The sequence below is a fragment of the Rhinoraja longicauda genome, chromosome 31 (genome assembly GCF_053455715.1).
Source record: "Rhinoraja longicauda isolate Sanriku21f chromosome 31, sRhiLon1.1, whole genome shotgun sequence".
In the NCBI taxonomy this organism is placed as follows: Eukaryota; Metazoa; Chordata; class Chondrichthyes; order Rajiformes; family Arhynchobatidae; genus Rhinoraja; species Rhinoraja longicauda.
The window spans coordinates 7139182-7154718 of NC_135983.1; the positions used below are offsets into that span (position 1 = coordinate 7139182).

The following is a 15537-nucleotide window of genomic DNA, read 5'->3' on the forward strand; positions in this document are numbered from 1 at the left end:
CTGCTGCAAAAGGATGCAGGTGTGGAGGATAAACAGGTAGTGACTTATTACTAACCTTGAAACAATGGTGGCAATATTTGAATTATCAAACAATACAAGAAGAAAAAAATCCGCATTTCGGAAGTGATCTCACCAGGACTCCTATATGTATCAGTGTCACCGCTTACCGACATATGCTCTGCCTTCTCGATGTTCATCAGCAGGCTGTGAAGATGTTCCAACCTAGGAAATGTTGACTGCTTCTTTTAGGTTAAAGGTTTATTTATGCTTGTTTGATTTTAATTCACCCATTAAAGTTGTTGCAGGTGGACACAATTTACTCTCGTACAACAGTGTTCCCACTCAATGGGATTGGGTTTGACTTGGAATGTAGTTAAATCTAAATGCGCGGTGGGAAGGGAGGGCAAATCTTGTTTCTATCATGGATTCAACATTCAAATGGCTCATAGTCAAGCTTTTAATCCTTTCTGTTGCAATTCATCAGGAACCAGTCAAGGGCAAACACCTCAGTATCCTTTTAAGCACAAGAACCAATGGATTAAGGCCACTCCCACTCCTACTCCCCCAAACCTAATTACAAGTTCAGACAAATAAAGTCTGATCCGAGGGAAATTCTCTAGAATCTGATTCCAATGCATGGGTTCTTGTCAGTGCACCTGATACCTATGAGTAGCCTGGCAACAATTACCTATGTTATCCTTGGCAATGCTAACAAGAAATAATGCCAAAAAGATCCAACAAATACTGCTTTTCATCAGTGCAATAGAAGTTGCAACAATGAAAAAATAATCATGCAGCTGTTGTTATCAGCTTCTGCAGAGCCACTCCCAACACTCAACATTTTGTTTCCCTGTATGATCTATTGTCTGACTGTAGTTTTAGGTGAGAAAACAAGTTCTTTTTTTGTGATTCCAGTGATGAGGATCACTTTCAGTACATTGTTTCAACGTATTGAACATCTATTTTTCAAATGCTTTGTAGATTGTGTTGATGGAGGTCTAATTTGTCTCAGCTCACCATCAGGTTTGGTGAGCAAGGGCGATTGATCTGAAACAACAGCAAGTGAACCATTTCAGTAGTTTACTGCTCTTTATGGTGATGGGGAGGTTTTGATGATGCTATTGTGCTGATGAGTTTCCCCATACGTTCCTTGCCTATTGTTTAATGACAGACAAAATATGGATTCATGATAATATAATCTACAATTATTTCTAAAACTGACCATGAACATTCTTGAAGCTGAGGTGTATATTGCACCAAAAAATGTTGCGTGAAGGGTTACATTATTCAACATTGTAGATAAAGGATATCTTGTTTGACATTGGAGACCAATTTAGGCTCTTGCAAAAATAAGCAACAGTTGTGGTCTTCTGCCAACATGACAACTATCTTTGATCATGTGGGAATATGGACGCATCTTTACAGGATAATACAGAAAACAGATGTACACCCCATGTTAGGCCACCAGGAATCAAGGGTAAGACCACCCTGCAATCACACAGATTATAATTGGACCACAAGGAAATGCTGACCTCCACTTGAAGAATGAAAATCAGTAAAATAAATACTTGGATTGTTGTTATGAAAATAAATGTGATGGAAATTTTCAAACAAATAGGAGATGAATGACCATTGTTCTCAGTACTTAGACAGAGGGTTTCTTAGATTCACCAGAGCCAGCCAATTCTGCAGTGTCCCTGCGGAAATAAAGTATCACACCCCTAGCTCTGGACCAGAACTGCAGCCTTACGGAAGTGATTGAAAGATGAGGAACGAGCAACTTGACTGCTTGACTTCTAAGGCCGAGGCAATGTATCGGCAGTGATCTTCTAGCAGATGAGAATTTCAGGGCATCCTATCTATCTGTTCACGTACCAGCAAACGAACATTTTGGGTAGGTGAGGCACAGTACATTGCCATGAAATCTATGAGCCCAGCACAGCATCTAATCATTAAGAACCCATTATTAAGGAATTAATAACAATAGTCCCTGCATTGGAGCTGCAAGCTGCATTTGTCAATTCAGTGAGGGGAAAACTGCTTAAAAACTACTGCCATACTCGAGTTTGCTTCATTCACATGGCTGTCAAGGCATGGAAGGTGAAGCTGATGGGGGAGAAGCCTCAGAGTCACAATAACCGTTTATCATAATTCATTTTCCACAAGGAGACTTCACAGCCCCCCGAGGCTGATCTGCCATTGAGTCAGCTCGAGACCGATTTAACTTTGCACCTTACGCAGTGGCGTATCTAGGGCAAGGCAGGTATGGCACGTCCCCTGGGCGCCACTTGAAGGGGGCGCCACAGAGCCGTTTCTAAAGTCGACAAGCCATTCTCGGATAGTAAAAAAAGAATTTTCTTTAGATGTACGATCTGTCTTTGATGCCTTCAATTGTACAATTATTCAAACTAATAAGTCACGGCAAAATATTGCAGACAACAAGACTACCATAGCTACAAGAGTATTACGGCGTTTCTGATTCCAACTCAATCTCTAAACGTGATCGATGTACCGATTCCAAAAATCAGTTCTTGGCTGATTCCATTAGACCAGCTGCAGTCTCCTTTTCATCTACTATCTAATCCCGCATTCCGCTACCACATGACTTCACTCTCCCTTTGGCCTGAGTCCACCCAGTGCTATTGTCCGATCCCATTATCTCTTCTTGCATTATGTTCAAACGGATACCTCAGTACAAAAGAGTCAGAATCTATCTCAGCTACAACCCGATCCCCGTTCCCTCAAGGTCTTGCTACACTCTTCTCTGACATGTCCCATAATTTCCCGCGGTTCAGCCCACAGTTTTCTTCGGCCATTTGCTAATGTGACCAAATTCCTCTCTCCTTTGCCGTCTGTTGACACTCCTCCACCTATCGTCATTTCCTCTATCACATGTTTTCATTCTCCTATGCTCTAATTTGACTACGGACCATGATCTCTGCCGGGCTTCCCAGCTTCTGTCCACTCCCTCCACCACTTTTCGGTTGAGGTTTAGGTTTACTCTTGTCACCGGGGACAGAAAAAACTCTTTCTCATGCTATCCAATCAGATCGGGTAATACTATACATAAATCCAAACAAGGCAAGCTCAACTACAATAGGTAGGGCAAAGGGGAAGGTACAAAGTGCAGAACATTGTAGTGTATCATTTGCATGAACCGTGAAATGTCCGCAATGGGGTAGAGGTGAATCTGACATTACCCTAGTTTATGGAAAGACGGCTGGCAACAGGGGAGCAGTTTCAGTGCTTGCCATAGGCGCTATTTTCCGTAGATACGCCCCTGACCTTATGGCCTACTCCCACCACCCCCCCCCCCCCCCCCCGCCCCGCCCCCCACTCTGCTGCTGCCAGAGATAGCAAAGGTGCAAAGGTGCAAACACACCACATTCAGATAGAAAAATCAATTCTTCTTCTTGCATGGACACACCTTTGCAAAGAAAATCTAATCCTAATCAAATTATTTGATGGTGTAATGGGAAATCATAAAGGGCCGCTTTGTAAATGGTTAACGTACTTTTAGATTGCACCAAGGACAATGCTTGGAATGTTAGTTTCAGTGAATGGATTTACACATACCATAAACTGGTGGTTAATGAATCCTGACAAGTTTGCTTATGAGTAGCAATCAGTTGTACAAAACTTGCATGTCAAGAGCCATCACCATCCACAGGTATAAAAGCAGTGATGCAGACTAGGAAAGTCTTTGACTGAATCCACAGTGTGTGTTGAACTCATTTGATCTCATCCAGCCCAGTGGTGTGGAAAATAATAGTGACACTTTGTTGTTTTTGTGACATGGAAGCTTTCAGTCAGGGCCAGGCTGAGACACTGTTGCTGTGGAAGAATTGGCCAGTTACCCCCAGAGGAACTGTCTCCTGCAGATCTGACCCAAGTCCAGTCCTTTACCAAAGGAAATTCAAATGATGAAAGAGAATTAGTTGTTTATAAGTAAATAACTTTATTCTGTTGGAAAGGCTAAAACTACTGGTTAACAAATGCCAGTGCTTTGAAAAAAGGCAGTAAACGTCTTCTGTTAGTATACAGGGGTTTCTGTAAACTATTTTCCATCTGAGTATTGGCTCAATTAATACCAGATTGTTAGGTTTGAAAAATCCTCAGATTCCTTGGATAAAAGTAAATTCAACTGAAAAATGTTCTGCTTCAGAAAGTTAATGAAATGTAATGGATTTGTTCTGCTGCTCTATTTTCTTAAAGTGATTTCCTCCTCAAAGTTTTAACATTCTCTTTCTTTTGTGTTAGGTAGGCCAGAGCACACATTCTTACTTGGGAAGGGATAGAAACTCCACAATAAATCGCATATTGTGCAACATCGGCCCTTTCTAACCATTAGATTGAATTTGCTGTTTAAAAAATGGAAGGTAATAACCCTTCATAAGGTAACTGCATTAATAGTTTGTCAGCTGTCTTTAAAGGTCATCAGACACATTGAAAGTGGTAGCTCAGACAAAGTGATGAACATTCCTTGGCAGACTTTCACATTTCATAAGCTCAATATTTAAGCATGAAGATCCTGCATTATAGCTGCTCAATACACAGATGCTTCCGTAGACAAAGGAAAGCATCTACTACACTAAATTTTTCAAGCGGTGTTGAAATTCTCATTTTACAGGGACACAAGAGATTGCAGATGCTGGAATCTTGAGTTTTAAAAAAACTGCCATGGAGCTCAGCAAGTCAGGCAGATTCAATGGAGGGAAATGGACAGACGATGTTGGGACTCAAAGTGTTATCTGTCCATTTAACTCCACAGATGCTGCCTGATCCGCTGAGTTCCTCCAGCAGTTCATTTTGATTCTCATTGTACAGAAAAGAACAGAAGATTTGTAAGTGAGATTGGATGCATGATACGTAATGGAGAAGCTGGACTACTTCTAGGTCATATGAGAGCTGTCATTATCTATCATGTTGAATATAGAAACACATTTACACTCTTACAGTATTGTAGATTCTTACTCCCCATTCGTTGTGTTTGCCCACCCCACCAATTGTTTCTCACCCCACTAATGTCTCCTCCTATCTGTTTTTCCAGTGATACAGTGAATACAACTCAGCCATTATCAAAGCATCTATTGGTACAAAAAGTAGTGAGTGCAAAAAGAAAAATAACCAGAATGTAGTTTATCCCTGCTCTCTCCCCAACACACTGGGGCCCTGGTTCCCACACTCCCTTTAAGCTCGCTGGGCTTGCTGCAAAATTGGTTATACTCGTGATGTAACATCTAAAAACATTCTAAGTGTGTTGGAATATTCATTGGAAATAGAATACAGTTGTCCGAAAAATCTGTCACTCTAGCACTCCAATGTCCCAAATATGCCAGCTTCACAGAATTTTACTGAATTGACCATACCTAGAATAATACACCCTTGAAATTGTGGATTGTAATATTATCGTACAGGCACATTATCAGCTTGTGTGACATTAGTTTCCAGTCTGAACAGAGTCACTGATGATAACTTTAAACTCACTCAACAGCCAGGAAGCCCAATTCTGACGGCGAGTCAGTTTGAGGGTGTTAGCGGTGGAGAGCAGTTACAAAACCAGCAATCTACGCATATCTTAATGATGGGTTGGACACAAGTTTTTTCGGCACTCAGATACAACCCACTCTGTTATATTTGCAACTGAGATTTGTTGGACCTTTAACGAGTCTTACAACGGGCACCAACAAAGCAGATACTCCTGAGTCAGTATCTGTTAATTATACCGTTCATTTGGAAGGATGCACAATTTCAAAGAATTGTAGAATGTTTAGGTCAGATATTATTCAGCCCATCACGTCTGTGCTAGTAAAAAAATTCTAGATTAACGTGAAGATATAAATACACCAGGATTTTGCTTTGTTTGTACTTACTTTTTCCGCCATTTCCTGTGTCTTCGAGTCCTCCTGCTTTGTAGTAGGTGACACTTTTTACAATACCTGGCTGTTGGATGCCAGGCTTGGCCTTGATGGTGGGTTGTGGTACTTTGGGGAAGGCCGCTGGTTTTACTTTGGTTACAGACTTCTTTGTTTTCACCCCTTTGTCTCTTGGTACTTTGGAAGAAACTTTTCGGGCGAGTGGCTTTTTCTTGTTCTCTACTTTATTTGCATATTTCTTAACATCCTTTGGTGCAGCTGTGTCCTGAAAATAAATGTAGATTCAGTAATAATCGAAGAAACTCAGTCCTCTGAGTCATTCAAGTAAGCTACATTACTTTCTCATTTACTTACCAACCTGATCTCCCGGTGGCTGAGCACTTCAATTCCCCCTCCCATTCCCATTCTGACCTTTCTGTCATAGTGAGGCCCACCGCAAATTGGAGGAACAGCACCTCATATTTCGCTTGGGCAGCGGTATGAACATTGACTTCTCTAACTTTAGATAGCTCCTCTGTCTCTCTCTTCCCCTCCCCAGTTCTCTCACTGTCTGCCTGTCTCCACCTATATCCTTTCTTTGTCCAGCCCCCCCTGACATCAGTCTGAAGGGTCTTGACCCGAAACATCACCCATTCCTTCTCTCCTGAGATGCTGCCTGACCCACTGAGTTACTCCAGCATTTTGTGATACCTTCGATTTATACCAGCATCTGCAGTTATTTTCCTACACATATTCATAATTATTGGTTTATTCACAATTTAGACCCAGTCAAATCATACCAAGCACAAGTACTATGAAGCCATCCACAAGTAGTGCAAAAATAACCAGAATGCAGAATATAGTGCTACAGTGTTACTGCCGCAAAGAAAGTGCAAATAAAAAAAATGTACAAGGGCTGCAATGAGGTAGGTTGGGAGATCGGGACTACAACCTTAGATTATGAACAGCCATAGATTAGTTTAATTTCTTGTTGTACTTTACTGCAGCCTATTCAGGGCCTTGTGTTGCTGACATCCACCGATGTTTGAGTGGTTCCCCTCCTGCTTCTTCCACCTGCACACTTCCTCCACATTCATAACCTAGTTCTGATCTTCTCCCAGGTTCTCCTACATGGTTCTCCCCTACTGCTTTCACTTGACAATTCTTCTGATGCCATTACACTTCTGTTATTTCCTTGCACTTCTTGCCACTGCTAACTTTTTATTAACTAACCCAAATGTTCCTGGTCGATCCCCGTATTACAAATATGTAGCAGCAACTTCAACTGGTTCATGGTTTCTCTTGCCCCCTTTCCTCCAACCCTTTTTGTGATTGGCTTTCCCCACATTGTAAACAGCTTGGAACCAATACTGAAATATCAAAGCTTACTTTTGACCCCCACTCCCCCCACAGAATATGTTCATTGGAATCAGAGCTGTCTAATGGGACTAGATTCTGTGTGCTGAATTTGGGTCATGATCATATTCTGATTAGATGTATGGGGCTGGGTGGATTTATGTTCTGATCGCACATCTAGGGTCAGGTTGGGCTATGCTTAGCACGCTATGAATTCATTATAGGGCCGCATACCTTTTATCTAGCTTTCTGTAAATGCCTCATAGAATTGGTGCTGATTCCATTAAAATGACCTCATGAGATTATTCCATTTACAGTGGCGGTCAGGTCCACAGCAAGTATGAGGAAGACCACGTCCGTGGGCACAGGTCAGGTTGGGATTGCCATGCCATTCCAAGGTATTCATTATTTGTTTTTGTAGTGGATTACATTATCACAATCGTTTGACTAAATTACTGTCTTGTACAATTCACATCATTGTGAAGTTTACAGAAGCTTGCAGGACCACCTTCAATGGCAGGGTTCTTCTCTTCTCTGTGGAGCAGACTGGATGGGCCAAATGGCCTAATTCTGCTATAACATAATCTACGATCTTCTCTATGTATTGTTTGATACCTCAAGTATTTCACTTTCACTCTTCTGTGGAGGAAGAGTGTACATAATTCAACAGATGGATTGCTGTTCAAGCGAGTGAAGATTTCACTGACCATGATTATCTAAGCTGACCATCTATTATCTAGCTTTCCAAGTTAACTACAAATCAGAGCAAAGGTATTTAAAAATATTTTTTGAAACATATTTTCTCAATTGTTTCATGGTCAATAAGAAGTGGATACCTGTTGTTTATCCCCCACGCCTGCATCCTTCTGTAGCAACTGGAGACCCAGCTTTGAAATTTCCTTCTTCACACCGAGCATAATCTCAGAGTAGTTTTCATAACGTTTCATCTGATCAGAAAGGTTTTTCATACTTTCTTTCATGAAGTCATTCTCCCTGGTCAGGTTTGATTTGATTGTCTGAAATATAGAAGAGAATTTAGTCTCTCCATCACATAAAGTACGGCCGAAGACATTAACCCAGCTTCAGGGTTTCAGTCACATCAGCAGGTGAGCAGATTTCCATGTTAGCCAGAGGCTTTGGTGAAGAATGATCACCGAAAATCTGTACCGAATCATCAATACAGTTTCTCAGTAACTACACACAGCACTGCAATATGTCAAAGATGATTCATCGTCATTTGTACAAAGGGAAATATTTTGTCGCCAGCCACGTTTTTTGTCCTATGTTGTTACAAACACAGGCAATTAAGCTGAGGGGCTATACAGTAAAGCTTCCATTATGGAAGGGAGTAACTCAGATGAAGTGCAGTGTTTAGAGGCAGTAATGTATCACAATCATACCATTGAATACAAATCCTACACATGCAGCAAAACTCTATACCAACATCCTTAAAAAAAGAAATTTAATGGAAACATTATCTATAATGAATACAAAAAAACCTTAATCTTGCTATCTGGAAACAATTAAATAACAGTCACTTATTGCTTTACATTTATAATTGGTTTTCTGTGGTTCCAAGTAATTCATGGTTTTGGGAGCGAAGGACACTAATCTAAATTGCTGGATGGAGTGAACGCTTCCGACAAAGCCCATTTTACTGGAATCCCCTTCAGGAGATTCACTCCGGAAAACCAGACACAAAATCTTTGGCAAGAGACTATTTAAAGGGTATTAGGGTATTTCCGTCAGAGGCCGAGCTGAGTACTGACCAGAGTGTACCTCATTTGGTTAGGTTTAGGTGTATTATTGTTACCTGTACTGAGGTGCAGTGAAAAGCCTTGTTTTGCAATCTATCCAATCAGATCAGGTAATAGTTCCTGCCTCAACTACCTCCTCTGGCAGCTTGTTCCATGCACCCACCACTGTTTGTGTAAAAAAAGTTACCCCTCAGATTCCTATTAAATCTTTTCCCCGTCACCTTAAACCTACATCCTCAGGTCCTCAATTCCCCTACTCTGGGCAAGAGACTCTGTGCATCTACCCGATCTATTCCTCTCATGATTTTATACACTTCTGCAAGTTCACTCCTCAAAGGCTCTTGTGCTCCAAGGAATAGAGTCCCAGCCTACTCAACCTCTCCCTATAGCTCACACCCTCTGGCTTTGGCAACACCCTTGTAAATTTCCTCTGTACCCTTTACAGCTTTACAACATCTCCTTTAAACTTTGCCCATCTCACCTTAAAACAATTACCTCTATAATTGATTTTCCATCCTGGGAAAAAGATTCAGACTGTCTGCCATAGAAGAGGAGATGAGACCAGGGGCACATCAGCCATGATCATAGTAAATGGGGCAGGCTTGAGAGGCCGAGTGGCCTGCTCCTGATCCTATTTTCTTATGTTCTGAAGCCAATAATCATGGGGGTTTTTTCCAGCCTGCAGATGCAAGTGTGCAGGAACATTTCAGAATCCACCGTGGGTAAGCTATAGATTTTTAGTTCTGTCAATGGGATCTCGTGTTCATATACTATTCTGAGGAGTACTTTCAATTGATATCTCAAATCTTTTCCATTGGAGAGAGGCTGGGGACCAATAGAGATGGGTAACAGATGGGAAACATCATATTGAATGAGTGAGCATGCTCAAGGGGCTGGTTAGTCTAATCTTGCTAATACACCTTTTCTTTGAATGGGGAAACCTCAAATCCATCTGGTCCAGAGTATAATAAATGATCAAATCAATGTAAAGCAACAGACCGAAATAACAAATAGATACTTTTGAATTTACTCTTACATCAGAAATATAATGGAGCTAAGTACTATCATGAGTCAGAGATATATGTTCTTCCCATGGTTTGTGCTACCGAGATTTCCAAATGATAAATACTACCGTGAGCTTATTCTACATCACCTCTTCAAGATTGTTCATCTGTGTTGCCACTTTCCGTATATAGGAGTGAACTTTCATCATATCAATGCTATACAAAGTACCTTCCAGTAGGTCAACAAGTGACTGCAACTAGAGGGAGAACATCAAAAATTAAGTTCAAAACATGAATCATTTTGTCAGGCAAACAATCACCATTTTAAAGTTTATTTTGCAATCACTTAAGGACTCAAAGAAGATAAAATCCATAATTAATAAATATTTATTTATCAAGGTTCCCTCACTTAGCCTGTTCCTCCTCAGCAGGGAGTTAATGGACATGCGAGAGTGAATGGGTTACATTGCGGAGACTGATGGGAGTGCTAGGAGGGACGACCTAGGCCAAATGCCTGCCTAGTCAGTCAGTCAGTAACGGTCGGCAAAGCAGGAGCAAGGACGACCGTTGGCTGAAAGCAAGTAAGTGTTAATTGAAGGTAAAAAGTCAGTTTAAAAAGAGCGCCAAAGGGACGCTAGGAGGCAATCAGTCAAGCGCATACCTCCAAGCTCGTCAGGAAGGCAGGATAGAAGTATACCTCCAAGCTCGTCAGGAAGGCAGGATAGAAGCATACCTCCAAGCTCGTCAGGAAGGCAGGATAGAAGCATACCTCCAAGCTCGTCAGGAAGGCAGGATAGAAGTGAGTACGTGGATTGGCTGATCAATTAAATTAGAAGTTTGGTAAATTGGCCAATTAGGCAATTTAGTGACTGATATAAACAAGGCTCGCAGAAGGGGTGCGGCCCTGTCGAGGGAAGTGGCCTGTGAGAAAAGTGCCAGTCTTCGGCGAGGAGGCTGAGGTGAGGAGGTTACACTTGTTTTTGAGCCTGATTTGTTTTTAGACAATAAAGTAATGGCCGATAAGTTGGTGCAGTGTGTTTCCTGCAGGATGTGGGAAGGTAGGGACACCGCTGGAGCTTCTGGGAGCTACACCTGTAACAACTGTGTCCAGGTGCAGCTCCTGAATGGACGTGTGGCGGAGTTGGAAAAGCAGCTCGATGACCTCGGGGCCATCTGGGAATGCGAATGTTTCCTAGACAGGACCTACTGTGAGGCTGTCATGCCAAGGGTCCAGTTCGAGCGAAGGTGGGAGACTGTTTCAAAGGGGGAGTGAACGTGGACTCCAGGAGACCCCGGTGGCTGTGCCTATTGCAAACAGGTACACCCTCTTGGGAGCTGTCGTGGCAGAAGACGCTTCCAGTCCGAGCGGCGGACAGGTCGGCGGCTCTAATCCAGACAAGGAGACTCAACCGGGGAGACCAAAGTCAGGAAGAGCCATAGTAGTGGGTGACTCCATTGTCCGAGGTACGGACAGTAGATTCTGTGGCGATAGGCGGGACTTGAGGATGGTCTGTTGCCTCTCTGGTGCCAGGGTTCAAGACATCACGGAGCGGCTTCAGAACATTCTAGCGAGGGAAGGCGATCAACCGGAAGTAGTTGTGCACGTGGGCATAAACGACGTCGGGAGGAAGAGGAAGGAGATACTGCAACGTGAGTTTAGAGAGTTAGGAAGAAGACTGAGAAGTAGGATGTTGAGGGTGGTTATCTCTGGACTGCTACATGTACCTTGTGCTGGTGAGGGCAGGAATAGAGCGATCGGGGATATGAATGTATGGCTGAGGGGCTGGAGCAGGGATTTAGATTTCTAGACCACTGGGATCTCTTCTGAGGTAGGGGTGACCTGTACAAAAGGGACGGGTAACAGCAGGGGAACCAACATTCTGGCAGGCAGGTTTGCTAGCGCTACAAGTGTGGCTTTAAACTAAGTAGTGGGGGGGGAGGGGTGACAAATTGGGAATATGAAGATGGAGTTAAAGGGGAAGCGAATACAGGAGAAATTGCAAAGGACTCTCGAATAAATGGGAAGGGAAGTTCTAGATGGGATAAGAGAGTAAGGTCAGGGCCAATTGTGACCGGTGTGAGAGAGGTGGTGAATACCAAAGTTAGTGTTGTATTTAAATGCACGAAGTATGAAATATAAAGTGGATGAGCTTGAGGCTCAGTTAGACATTGGCAAGTATGATGTTGTGGGAATCACAGAGACATGGCTACAAGAGGACCAGGGCTGGGAACTGAATATTCAGGGGTACACAACGTATAGAAAAGACAGACAGGTGGGCAGAGAGGGTGGGGTCGCTCAATTGGGAAGGAATGATATTCACTCCCTTGCAAGGGGTGACATAGAATCAGGAGATGTAGAATCAGTATGGATAGAAATTAGGAATTGTAAGGATAAAAAGACCCTAATGGGAGTTATCTAAAGGCCCCCAAACAGTAGCCTCGACATAGGGTACAAGTTGAATCAAGAGATAAATTGGCATGTCGCAAATGTAATGCTACGGTGGTTATGGGAGATTTCAACATGCAGGTAGACTGGGAAAATCAGGTTGGTAATGGACCCCAGGAAAGAGTTTGTTGAGTGCCTCCGAGATGGATTCTGAGAACAGCTTGTACTGGAGCCTACATGGGAGAAGGCAATTCTGGATTTAGTGTTGTGTAATGAACCTGATCTGATAAGGGGACTCAATGTAAAAGAGCCATTATGATGCAGTGATCATAATATGATAAGTTTTACTCTACAAATTGAGAGGGAGAAGGAAAAATCGGAAGTGTCAGTATTACAGTATAGCAAAGGGGATTACAGAGGAATGAGGCAGGGGCTGGCCAGATTTGACTGGAAGGAGGCCCTAGCAGGGAAGACGGTGGAACAGCAATGGCAGGCATTCCCGGGAACAATGCAGAAGTTGCAGGATCAATTTATCCCAAAGAGGAGGAAAGATTCTAAGGGGAGTAAGAGGCACCTGTGGCTGACAAGGGAAGTCAGGGACAGCATAAAAATAAAAGAGAAGAAGTATAATATAGCAAAGAAGAGTGGGAAGCCAGAGGATTGGGACTTTTAAAGAGCAACAGAAGATAACTAAAAAGGCAATACGGGGAGAAAAGATGAGGTACGAGGGCAAACTAGCCAATAATATAAAGGAGGATAGTAAAAGGTTTTTTAGGTAATGGTCTTTTAGCTGATGGTGTACATCCCAGGGTACTCAAGGAAGTGGCTCTAGAAATTGTGGACGCATTGGTGATCATTTTCCAATGTTCTATAGAATTCAGGATCAGTTCCTGTGGATTGGAGGGTAGCTAATGTTATCCCACTTTTTAAGAAAGGAAGGAGAGAGAAAACGGGAAATTATAAACCAGTTAGTCTGACATCAGTGGTGGGGAAGATGCTGGAGTCGATTATAAAAGACAAAATTGCGGAGCATTTGGATAGCAGTAACAGGATCATTCCGAGTCAGCATGGATTTACGAAGGGGAAATCATGCTTGACTAATCTTCTGGATTTTTTGAGGAAGTAACTAGGAAAATTGACAGGGGAGAGCCGGTGGATGTGGTGTACCTCAACTTTCAGAAAGCCTTCGAAACGGTCCCACATAAGAGATTAGTGGGCAAAATTGGAGCACATGGTATTGGGGGTAGGGGACTGACATGGATAGAAAATTGGTTGGCAGACAGAAAGCAAAGAGTGGGGATAAATGGGTCCCTTTCAGAATGGCAGGCAGTGACTAGTGGGGTACCGCAAGACTCGGTGCTGGGACCGCAGCTATTTACAATATACATTAATGACTTGGATGAAGGGATTAAAAGTACCATTAGCAAATTTGCAGATGATACAAAGCTGGGTGGTAGTGTGAACTGTGAGGAAGATGCTATGAGGTTGCAGGGTGACTTGGACAGGTTGTGTGAGTGGGCGGATGCATGGCAGATGCAGTTTAATGTGGTTAATTGTGAGGTTATCCACTTTGGTGGTAAGAATAGGAAGGCAGATTATTATCTGAATAGTGTCAAGTTAGGAAAAGGGGACGTACAACGAGATCTGGGTATCATAGTGCATCAGTCACTGAAAGGAAACATGCAGGTTCACAAGGCAGTGAAGAAAGCCAATGGAATGTTGGCCTTCATAACAAGAGGAGTTGAGTATAGGAGCAAAGAGGTCCTTCTGCAGTTGTACAAGGCCCTAGTGAGACTGCACCTGGAGTACTGTGTGCAGTTTTGGTCTCCAAATTTGAGGAAGGATATTCTTGCTATTGAGGTTACTAGGTTAATTCCCGGAATGGCGGGACTGTCCTATGTTGAAAGACTGAAGCGGCTAGGCTTGTATACACTGGAATTTAGAAGGATGAGAGGGGATCTTATCGAAACATATAAGATTATTAAGGGGTTGGACACGTTAGAGGCAGGAAACATGTTCCCAATGTTGGGGGAGTCCAGAACCAGGGGCCACAGTTTAAGAGTAAGGGGTAGGCCATTTCGAACGGAGATGAGGAAAAGCTTTTTCAGTCAGATAGTTGTAAATCTGTGGAATTCACTGCCTCAGAAGGCAGTGGAGGCCAATTCTCTGAATGTATTCAAGAGAGAGCTAGATAGAGCTCTTAAGGATAGTGGAGTCAGGGGGTATGGGGAGAAGGCAGGAACGGGGTACTGATTGAGAATGATCAGCCATGATCACATTGAATGGTGGTGCTGACTCGAAGGACCGAATGGCCGAATGGCCTACTCCTACACCTATTGTCTATTGTCTAGAATGCTGTTAAGAAATATATGATTAATCATTTTAATCCTGGCTAGTGACATTTCACAGGCCTGGGGGATCTGGCCATTCAAGAAAGCCAATAATAGCTTTGGAGAAAAGTACCCACAGGGCTCTACTGGGGGGAGGTGCAGAGCATTCCCACAGTTTACTCGCTTCCCTTGGATTGGATCGTCATCCCTGGGGTCCTCCTGCTCCCAGTCTGGGATAACGCATAGGTTCTCAAACACCCGCCCCTCTCCCCACAAGCCCCAAGGCTGAGGTTTGTATAAAGTCAGATCAGACCCCAGGTGCCTCCAATACCACCACAGGCTCCATGCCTTGCAGCTTTGATCTGCTTCAGAGGCTACCCTGGTTGATTGGAAACCAAAGTGTGTCAATCAGGATGACATTTGGGTGGGGATCCATTTTTTTAAAAAGTCGCAACTATCTGTTCCACCCCCTCTCCTGCAGTGTCAATATCAAAGCCTTTAAATCCCCAGAGACTATCAATTGAAATGCACAGGAGGCTGAAACCAATTAAAGTTTAACTGCTGTTGGTGAGACAGTGTTCCAGATGACTGATGCAAATGGTCAACCCCCCTTCCCACCACCAGATCATTGCAAAATCCTCTATAATCAGCCAATAAACGACAGCTTTTGTTTGTTCTGCTGTGGCGTCAGATTTGAAGTGCAATAGATGCTTTCAAACTGTTAGCATTTGGTGAAAATAGAAACATTACCAGACATTTACAAAGGAAAGCCGCGTTTATTTCATATACCTATTTTTATAAGACTCCAATTATAACAGGATTTATAGAGCTGTGCATTGCAGCCAATAA

The 15537-nt window shown here is 42.9% G+C and overlaps 1 protein-coding gene across 1 annotated transcript in view; it reads right to left on the reverse strand.

Moving 5' to 3' along the window:
- LOC144608385 (olfactomedin-like protein 2A) overlaps nt 1-15537 on the reverse strand; it is a 41013-nt gene that overhangs the window by 13207 nt on the left and 12269 nt on the right. Inside the window, exons 3-5 of the mRNA XM_078426097.1 lie at nt 10122-10229; nt 8048-8227; nt 5874-6141 (exon numbers count right to left, since the gene is read on the reverse strand). Of these exons, the coding sequence (XP_078282223.1) occupies nt 5874-6141; nt 8048-8227; nt 10122-10229 (556 nt within the window). The remainder of the gene's footprint in view (nt 1-5873; nt 6142-8047; nt 8228-10121; nt 10230-15537) is intronic.